This window comes from Cuculus canorus, chromosome Z, assembly GCF_017976375.1.
Source record: "Cuculus canorus isolate bCucCan1 chromosome Z, bCucCan1.pri, whole genome shotgun sequence".
In the NCBI taxonomy this organism is placed as follows: Eukaryota; Metazoa; Chordata; class Aves; order Cuculiformes; family Cuculidae; genus Cuculus; species Cuculus canorus.
Genome location: NC_071441.1, coordinates 17,463,742 through 17,474,508, shown reverse-complemented (window position 1 = coordinate 17,474,508; position 10,767 = coordinate 17,463,742). Strand labels below are relative to the sequence as shown.

At 45.0% G+C, this 10,767-nt stretch overlaps 1 protein-coding gene across 1 annotated transcript in view; it reads left to right on the top strand.

Annotated features, from left to right (window-relative positions):
* The first annotated feature begins 4,170 nt into the window (after window positions 1–4,170).
* The window catches only part of ANKRD31 (ankyrin repeat domain 31), a 63,674-nt gene continuing 57,077 nt past the window's right edge, over window positions 4,171–10,767 (top strand). The window contains exons 1-2 of the mRNA XM_054054712.1: window positions 4,171–5,547; window positions 7,288–7,367. Coding sequence (XP_053910687.1) covers window positions 5,514–5,547; window positions 7,288–7,367 — 114 coding nt within the window. The 5' untranslated portion in view covers window positions 4,171–5,513. The remainder of the gene's footprint in view (window positions 5,548–7,287; window positions 7,368–10,767) is intronic.

Sequence of the window (10,767 nt, the reverse complement as noted above, 5' to 3'; positions counted from 1 at the left end):
TTCCAACCCTCGTGCCATGGGCAGGGAAAGATCCCACCAGGCTAGGCTGCCCAAGGCCCCATCCAACCTGGCCTTGAACATCTCCAGGGATTTGGCAGCCACAGCTTCCCTGTGCCAGTGCCTCACCACTCTCATGGTGAAGAAATTCTTCCTTTTGTCTAGCCTAAATCTGCCCCTCTTAGGGTTGCTCCTCACCCTATCACCACAAGCTTTTGTAAACAACCTTTGTATACTTGATTTGTTCCTTGTTTCAATAGTAAACAAGCGGAACTCTTCTTAACAATTGCATTCTTTCTAACTGCAAGCTGGCCTATTACATTGCAGATCAACGTGCTTAGATACCAACAAAACATAACCTGCAAGGACTCTGTTGTGGATCATTGATGATTCAGCTTTTCCAAAACTGCTTTTTATCATTGCATTTAGAAGAATTTTTCGTAGCTGCACAGGGTGCTGTTCTGTGAAGCATCCATGCACTTCTCAAATTGTGGAATCATCCAACCGTATCCTGGCCTGCATCAAAAGAAGTGTGGCTAGCAGGGTGAGGGAGGTGATTCTATTCCTTTCTTGTGAGACCTCATCTGCAGTATTGTGTCCAGTTCTGGAATCCTCAACATAAGGATATGGAACTGTTGGAACGGGTCCAGAGGAGGGCTACAAAGATGATCAGAGGGCTGGAGCACCTCCCATATGAGGACAGGCGGAGAGGGTTAAAGTTGTTCAGCTTGGAGAAGGCATCAAGGAGACTTTATAGCGACCTTCCAGTATCTGAAGGGGCTACAAAAAAGCTGGGGAGGGACTGTTTACAAAGGCTTGTAGTGACAGGATGAGGGGGAATGGGTATAAATTGCAGAGGGGCAGATTTAGACTAGACATTAGGAAGAATTTCTTCACCATGAGAGTGGTGAGGCACTGGAATAGGTGCCCTGGGAAGTCATGGATGTCCCATCCCTGGAAGTGTTCAAGGCCAGGTTGGATGGGGCCTTGGGCAGCCTGATCTAGTGGGACGTGTCCCTGCCCATGGCAGACGGTTTAAAACGGTATGATCTTTAAGGTCCCTTCCAACCCAAACTATTCTGTGATTCTATGATTAAGGCTGGGAAAGATCTCCAAGATCATCAAGTTTGGCCATCAGCCCAACATCACTGTGTCTACTAAAGGAAGGTTTCCTAAGAACTCTGCCCAAAGCAGTCGTTGTCAGTGGCAAATTCATCTCAGCTCAGTCTTTTAGCCGAAATACACTTCTCATTGCCATCATCAATGTGATGCTTATAAATCCTAATAACTTAATACTACGTGTCCATGTTCCCTGCCAGCTAACACCCATATTTGACATCTCGCCTTTATTCACCTGGAAAGAGTGAAGCATTACCAGTGAGATTTCTCAAGCCATTAGATAATACATGCAGCAACTGCTATACTTGCGTATGGATCTGACTAAGACACAGCAAAACTCAGTTGCAACAATTATGTATCATTGATGAGTAATTTAAAATGACCTTTAGTATCTTGCTGCTTTCCACACTTTTACAAAACAGTGTTTTTTTTCAGTTCTCTGTGATGACTATGATTTGGCAAGTAATAACAATGCTAATTTTATCATCAAGTTCTCTGGGAGCAGTAGTCATCACTATGATGATTTGGAATTTTCAGTCCATGCAAGTATGTGCCACCATACTGCCTGCCACCAACACTGTTCATAGTGGTAGCTCTTGTGGTGCCCTGCCCGCAGCCCAGCTTCCCGCTGACAGAGGCCATAGGCACAGCACTGTCCCCGTCACTGTGGACATGGGAGGCCAAGCTGAGGCGGAGTGGGTCAGCCTGAGGAGAATGTTGCTGTATTTAACAGATTATCATGCAGTGATATACAGGAGTGCTACTGGAAACACTGTGAAAATAGGGCCACTTTATGATTTGGTTAACTCAAACATGTTCCTTCTCTTGAACACATGGACCATGTGTGGTGCTCAGGACAGCAGATAATAGAACCATAGAATGGTTTAGGTTGGGAGAGACCTTTTTATCATTCAGTTCCAGACCCCCTGCCATGGGCAGGGACATCCCACTAGATCAGGCTGCTCAAGGCCCCATCCAACCTGGTCTTGAACACCTCCAGGGATGAGGCATCCACAACTTCCCTGGGCAACCCATGCCATTGCCTCACCACTCTCACTGTGAAAAATTTCTTCCTGATATCTAATCTGAATCTCCCCTGTTACTCCTGGTCCTGTCCCTGCACTCACTGATAAAGAGCCCCTCCCCAGCTTTCCTATATGCTCCCTTCAGGCACTGGAAGGTTGCCATCAGGTCTCTCTGAAGCCTTCTCTTCTCCAGGCTGAACAACCCCCAGCTATCTCAGCCTGTTCTCGTATGGGAGGTGCTTCAGCCTTCTGATCGTCTTTTTAGCCCTCCGCTGGTCCCATTCCAACAGCTGAAAATCTTTCTTATGTTGGAGATTCCAGAACTGGACACAGTGCTCCAGATGGGGTCTCCAATGGGTGGAATACAGGGGAAGACGAAGTCAGCTGCTTTAACGTGGCTGTGGAAGTACACGGACAAGAAAAAGGGAGCAATCTTAGATGACACACAGGCAGTTATGAGTATGTTTCATGCGTTGTGATGAGTGATGCCTATGACGTGGTGAGAAGCTGAAGCCCAATGCCAGCGAGGAAACCCCAAGCCTTGCCAAAGGTGTGGAGGTGGCATCACCATCTCAGAGGCACTGAAGGTAGAACTGCCTCTTAACTTAGTTCGCAGATGGCACTAAGCTGGGAGGATTGTTGATCTGCTGGAGGGTAGGGAGACTTTCCAATAGGATGAGGTTTAACAAGGCCAAATGCAGAGTCCTGCACTTGGGACACAAAGAACCTGTGCAGTGCTACAGGCTTGGGGAAGTGTGGTTGGAAAGCTGCTTGGGGGTGTTGGTTGACAGCCAACTGAACATGAGCCAGCAGTGGGCCCAGGTGGCCAAGAAGGCCAATGTCATCTTGGCTTGTATCAGAAACGGCGTGACCAGCAGGTCCAAGGGAGGTTATTCTGCCCTTGCACTGGCCACTTGTGAGACTGCACCTCGAATACTGTGTTTGGCTCTGGGCCTCTTGCTACAAGAAGGATGTTGAGGCTCTGGAGCATGTCTAGAGAAGAGCAACGAAGCTGGTGAAGGGGCTGGAGAACAAGTCTTATGAGGAGCGGCTGAGGGAACTGGGGTTGTTTAGCCTGGAGAAGGCTGAGGGGAGACCTTATTGCTTTCTTCAACTACCCAACAGGAGGTTGTAGAGAGGTGAGTGCCAGCTTCTTCTCCCAAGTCATAAGTGATAGGACAAGGGGGAATGGCCTCAAGCTCCGCCGTGGAGGTTCAAATTGGACATCAGGAAAAAAATTTTCACAGAAGGGGTCATTGGGCACTGGCAGAGGCCGCCCAGGGACACCGCCCCTGAAGGTATTTAAAAGGCGGGTAGATGAGATGCTCAAGGACATGGTTTAGTGGCAGACAGGTACGGCTGGACGATCTCAAATGTCTTTTCCAACCTGGTGATTCTACGATTCTAACCCCTACTACCAGCCATCGCCCCCAAGCTGGAAAGGACGCGCCGTCCCCTCCCGAGCGGATCCCCGAGGAGGGGCCCGAGGGACGCCGCACATCGCGCAGCCCCGCGGCCACCTAACATGGCGGCCACCCGCGTGGGTGCAGCGCGCTCCACGCCGTGGGGGGCGTGGGGGTGGGGGGTGGAGAGAGGGGAGTGGCGCGCGTGGGAGGGAGCGGGGCGGTGGAGCTATGGACGAGGGCGGCAGGGACGGCGGCGGGGACCCCGGCAGCGACAGCGACCAGACCCTCGTGGAGGGCTCGGTGGCGGAAAGCGATGTGGAGGAGGGGGAGGAGATCTACCGGGGGAGGTGGCGCTGGCGTCCGTAACGCGGTGCTGCTCCTCGGCTGCGAGGGCCGAGGGGCGCGGGGGTGGCAGCGGGGCCGGGGGACAAGGGGGCAAGGGACAGGGGACAAAGGGAAAAGGGGTCTGGGACAGGAGGACGGGGGACAAGGGGACACGGGGTAAGAGGACAGGGATAGGGGCACAGGGATAAGAGGGCAGGGGACAAGGGAACTGGGACAAGGGGACTTGGGACAGGGGACAAGAGGTGGGGGGTAAGGGGCCGGGGGACAAGGTGCTAGAGAACTGGGGACACGCTCACCACAGGTCCCTTATGCGCGAAACCCGCCTCCCGGCCGTGCCTCACATCCCGAAGGATGGTCTTTCTCCTTGTTTTTGCATTTTTTAAACTTTGATTCATCGTTTAACAAAGTTGTTCCTTAAATGTCTGTTTTCAGTGGATTTTCCCTTCCTTTAATCCTTTTTCTCCATGTAGACCAGTTCTGTGTGCACTGGGTCTTGGTGCTTCCCAAGCGCTGGAAGCGGCCCCGTTGTTTTTTTGCTCACCTCCGGTGCCTCCAGGCTTTATTATTTCTGTCTGTATTTCTACTATAAATCCCTTTTCCATTGAAATCTTTCCATAGCTTCTAAGAGCAAAAGGTCTAGTATTGTTTATTACAACGTTTTGTTAATTTGCTCAGTGGTTCTCTCTGAGTAGTTTACAGTAGTCATTCCTATTGCACGTACCCGTATGCTATTAAAGGTAATGTCATCAATAAGACCAAATATAGGTACCATTTGACCCATACTGAACATAGAATCACCTCTGATATAAATATAAGTCCTTCACTTAGCAGACCCTCCTGGAAAACACTTTAGTCAGTGAAAGCAAAATGCATCGAAACCCAACTCAGAGAACATAGAGAAAACACTATTAAGTATAGTTGCTGCTGATGTTATTTTTCCACAACTTCAGCATTATATGATCTTCATGACATTACCTCTTTTATTCTTTAAGATGTGTCAAAGAATGGAAACCACCAAGCAGCTGTGCTTAGAATGGTTTGGGGTGGAAGAGACCTTAAAGATCATCCAGTTCCAAACCCCTGCCATGGGCAGGGACCTTTGTACATGCTTTGCGGCCTTGTATTGCTTGGAAATTGGAGAGTGGTGATGCACTTCCTTAACTGAGGTTTTCAGTATGGATGTCAGGTGTATCCTCACAGTTTTGGGGTCCTTTGCTGCTGGTATGAACACTAGAGATGCGCTCGCCCACTGTGCGGTGAGCAGTGTCCCAGCAGCGGAGACCAAGACCCAACAAGATTTGCCTATCCATCTCCTTAGGAAAAAACACAATTAACAATCCCACAGGCTTCCAGCCCATGTGCACAGCTACCCTCAACAAACTATTGGTGATGTGGTTTTGAGGCTGAGCTCAGGAAGACACTGTCTGCTGTCTTCCCCATCATCTTTTTGCTCCAGCCCTGTTCACAAGGGGCTTCCTAACTGATTATCTCTAGCCATCAGACACAGAGACAAAGGGTGCCCTCGGCTTTCTTTGAATTTATTGGGCTAAGAAGCACAGCATGCAACTATTTAACAGCCTTTTTTATTATTTTGCCAAGGTTGTGTTTTCTTAATAAGGACATGGTTTCAGCGTCTGAGATAAGAATTAGTAAAGGTAGGACAGATTATTTTTCCGGTCTCTGTTGGGTTTTTGTATGAACTGTTGCTGTGGGTGTTAGTCCATGTTATTTAAACTTAAGTGTTGCATGAAGTTTGTTCTTAAGAGCTTTGTATGTGCTCCCTTAAGATAGCCATAACTTTAGATTGTATTTTAGAATATTTAGTATTTTAAAAATAGGTTTACTGTTGATTTCTCCATTCTTAATGTGTACTATAACTGATAATGCTGGGTTTGGGGAGTGTTTGAACTATATATAGGGTACCTTTTTTATTTAGATATGTGTGTTGTGTTTGAGCAGAATAAAATAAATGGAATCTAAGCATAAGATAATAATGTAAATGGAATCTATACACGTAATAGTCCTATGTAACTATAGTTGCATGTAATACTTAAAAAAACCCTGTAATATTATCCATATCTCCTTTCTTCTTAAATTTAACATAAAAAATTTTGGGAGGGCTATTTAAGTGTGTTATTTTAGGTGTATTATTAAATTGAAAAGTAAATACATGCACAGTCATTTAGAGCCTTAAATCTCTAATAAGTGCCTTAGAGCAGGTTGCATGAGTGAGTGTGTTGCAGTTATGTAATAGTTTTACTGGTACCTGCTTGGCATTTTTTATATAGTCTGTTTGACTTGTGTCCTGTACATTTTATTCCAGTCTTATGGGATAAGACTGCCTATTCTTTGAGTGACTCAAGGTGCTCTTAGTCTTCTTCCAGAATTTTTTTTGTCTTTTTGCCGATTTGAAGACCTGAATGGGCTGTCATTTTTTATAAGCCTTCTCTGAGTTATTATAAATGTTATTTACAACCCATTGAAATGTACAGGAACTTTTTCTGTGGCTGTTGTTTCCTGCTGCTGCACCTTTCATAGGTGCCTGGGAGTTTGGTCGAAGGAAAGAAGCATGATCACGTTTTGAATTTACCAGTGGTTATCTACTGGCATTAAAACCTGCCAACATTCAACATATGTGGTTGAAGGCATGTTTATTTGACTCATTGTTCAGTTTGTGGAGTGGAGATTTGTCTGAGGTTTGGCTCAGGCTTTTTTGTTGCTGTAAATATGATAGAGTATGATAATTTTAGCATTTGGCCTGTGGCATTTTGTATTCAGTAAGTTGGAATTTGTATTTTTTCATATACTTGTGCAGGTTTGAATAGTAGCAATTTGGTGATGAGATGCATAATAAAAAGATTAATTTGGTAGCTATTCTGTTAATGTCAGTAACAACATTTTAGTTTTGAAACCTAGGGGTCCAACACTAAGGGTTTATTGCTTTCTTTTTTTTTTTTTTCCCCAGAGAGAAGTTCTTCCTTTGTATAGTCATTGAAGAAAGTATTCCATATAGAACTACAAGTTTTTGTATTCCATTAAATGGATCAGGCAGTTTACCAAAATTGTAGTTGTTAGCTCATAAAATAAGAGGAAAGATTTAGTCTCCAGAATGAACTTGGGAAGGTTTCCAGAACACTAGGTGAAATAAATATTCATCCCAGCTGGTTTTATTAATTTCTGACTTCTCCTATGTTGCAGTTTCAAAATCTAGTTAGCCTGTTTAAGCACTTCAGTCTATTGCATATCAGAAGCTTTGATGCACATACCTCAGTTACTGAGTTTTGGAGAAATTGATTTAGAATTTTATAGAGCTATGGAAAGTTATGTAGGAGTTAAGGCAAACAAAGCTTCCTTTAATTACTGTATTTTTCTTATTTTTCTTCCTTTTTTTTTAGAAGCTCTTTCTCCAGAACTCTGTATTATGCAGAAAATTTCCGATCAGACATATTGTTGGAAGGAAAAACAGATAAATCCAGTAGGTATAGAAATTGTACATCTCCTGGTACACATATCTATTATTTATTTATGAACTCACTTCACCTCCTGTTCTTTATGTGGAAAAGAGCCTGGTGGCTTGCAGCTGAAGTTAATTTTGTGGCAAGACAGTTGTCACGTGTATAGCACCTTCTTTCCAGGAAGGCATCATACTCTCTTCCTTGGTATTTCATGAGGGTATAACCTTTCAAATTTGAAGAACAAGCCCCTCGCAAAGATGAAGAGGTTGTGGAGCACAAACCTCTTAGAATGTTCCCTTCAAGAGCTGAAAGATAACCATCTGGGTTAAGCATGTCAAAATAAACCTTTGTTTACTCATGAGATTAGCTGTGATCCAATGATTGGACAATTGTTTCTTTAAAAAGGAAGAGATAATAATCTGAAATGCAGAATAAAATGTCTGCTTGCGTGTGATGGATGGGATAATTATTCTACTCCATGATGATTCTGCAATTGTTGGTCTACTAATTAGCTTACATTTTAATATATGTGCCCATTTGGTAGCTAGCCCATAAACTTGGGTTCAGTTGAGCAATCAACTTCCACCTGCAAATGGCATGCTCATGAAACAATTAGAAACAAACAGGTTTCTACTATTTAACTGCAGTTTCTAAAATACCCGTGACTGTAGTGCTGTCTTCAGTGCTGTGGATTCAACAGTTCAAAGACTACTACCTATGTGTCCTTATCCAGTATAAGAGTTTTTTTTAGGAACTAAACTGCTTCCTAGATGGCAAATACTATACTGGAAAAAGACTCTCCTTCTACTAAGTGGATCTTTTTACAGAGCATTACAGAACTGCAAATAAATTTTGTTCAGCTGACAGCATGGGGAACAGTGAACAAAATAAAAAAGATGCTGTAATTTCAGAGGCTTTTCTCTGTAAGTTTGTTTTGCTGCTTGCATGTCCCAGGGCTGTTGTGACTGAAGTTTATCACAGTTTTCTAGGGACAGAGAGAATTAAAGAAGTGCTCATTTACTCTCTCTCTTTCTCCTCTGGGAGCCGATCTGACCATCATCTGACTAACCTAGGTCTTTGGCTTCATAGCTGTCACCAAAGCAGCCAGTCTGCAATCCCAGTAATAGATTCTTCTAAGTCTAAGGACAAATCCCCTGTCCTCAAAAAGAGAAGTCAGAAAAGCAAAGAAGGCTAGTGCTTTTAATGAAACTTCTGTGTGTTTGGGGAGACTTCTACAGTGTGTCACTGGCGGCGTGGTCATGCACAGCACAGAGACAGTGTAAAATTTAAATATTTCCTGAATACTGTGAGTAGTGGTATTGGCCTGTCATCCTTGATACTTGTCTGTGAGACTGCACCAGTGTGGCTTTTCAACAGTTCTGAGAGCCAGCATGGAACGTGACTATGCAGAAGCTTGCTTTCTACTGTGTGTACCAATCTTACATGAATACAGCATCATGGTGCAGTGTGGTATGAAAGCCCTGCAGCCTGAAGTGGCTGTAATTTTTTTTCAGGTAATGTGACATCTGTTCTAGTTATAGAATCATTAGGTTGGGAAAGACCTTAGAGATCATCAACTCTAATCATACCTGTCTACTGCTAAATCATGTCCCCAAGCACCTCATCTACCCACCTTTTAAACACCTCCACAGATGGTGACTCAACCACCTCTCTGGGCAGCCTGTTCCAGGGCTTGATAACCCTTTCAGTGAAGATATTTTTCCTAATGTCCGATTTAAACTTCCCCTGATTCAGCTTAAAGGCCATTCCCTGTCGTCCTATCACCTGTCACTTGGGAGAAGAGACCAACACCCACCTTTCTGCAACCTCCTTTCAGGTAGTTGTAGAGAGCACTAAGGTCTCCCCTCAGCCTCCTCTTCTCCAGGCTAAACAACCCCAGTTCTCTCAGCCACTCCTCATAAGTCTTATTCACCAGCCAAGTCACCGGCTTCATTGCTCTTCTCTGGACATGCTCCAGGACCTCAATGTCTTTCTTATAGCAATGGGCCCAGAACTGAACATAGTATTCGAGGTGTGATCTCACCAGTGCTGAGTGTAAAGGCAGAATCACTTCACTGGTCCTGCTGGCCACGCTGTTTCTGATACAAGCCAAGATACCATTGGCTTTCTTGACCACCTGGGCACACTGCTGGTTCATGTTCAGTCGGTTGTCAACCAACACCCCCAGGTCCTTCTCTGCCAGGCAGATTTTCAGCCACTCTTCCTCAATCCTGTAGCACACAGTTTTTTTGTGTCCAAAACGCAGGACTCTGCACTTGGCCTTGGTAAACCTCATCCCATTGGTCTCAGATCATCAGTCCAGCCTGTCCAGATCCCTCTGTAAAGCCTCCCTACCCTCCAGCAGATTGACACTTCCTCACAGCTTAATGTTATCCATGAAGTTACTAAAAGTACAATCCATCCCTTCATCTCAATCATTGATAAAGATGTTGAACAGGACTGGGCCCAGCACTGGACCCTGGGAGATACTACCTGGGACCAGCCTCCAGCTGGATTTAACTCTATTTACCACCACTCTTTGGGCCTGGCCCTCCAGCCATTTTTTTACCCAGCAGAGGTGCACCTGTCCAGGCCAATGACAGCCAGTTTCTCAAGGAGAATGCTGTGAGAAATGGTGGCAAAGTCTTTACTGAAGTCCAAGTACGCTACACCCACAGCTTTTCCCTATCCATTAAGGGGGTGGCCTTATCATAGAAGGCAATCAGGTTAGTTTGGCAGAATGTGCCTTTCATAAAGCCATGCTGAGTGAGCCTGATGTTGTCTTTTATGTGCTGTGAGATAGCACGCAAGGTGACCTGCTCCATGACTTTCCCTAACACTGAGTTCAGACTGATAGGCCTGTAGTTTCCCAGGTCCTCTCTCCAGCCCTTCTTGTAAATGGGTGTAACATCTGCCAGCCTCCAGTTCAATGGAACTCCAGTCAGCCAGGATTGCCAGTAGATGGTGGAAAGAGGTTTGGCAAGCACCTCCACCAGCTCCCTTAATACCTTTAGGTGAATCTCATCTGGCCCCATAGACTTATGAATACCTGATTTGCTTTGCAGGTCTCTAACCATTTCCTCTTGGGGAATGTTGTTCCAAAGGGTCTTTGCATTCTTTGTATTTCAGGTGGGTTGAGGGAGGCTTGGCATATGCAATCCTCTATTTGATTCCAACATTGAAGAAGAGTAAGACTTTTCTTCTGCCAAAGATGCAGTGGGTATACAAACAGGTTTTGTAGTATTCAGGTTCTTTCCAACTGACAGGTCAAGTTATTTCCCTTATCTGCTCACACTATATTCCATGGCTTGTTCAGGCAAGCTCCGTGATTCTAGGTTTGTGCTTTCACCTTTTTCAAGCTTTTTTCTTCCACACAGTTTGGCGAAGTGCAAAGTAAAGTTGTTAGGTGGCGTTTAAAGC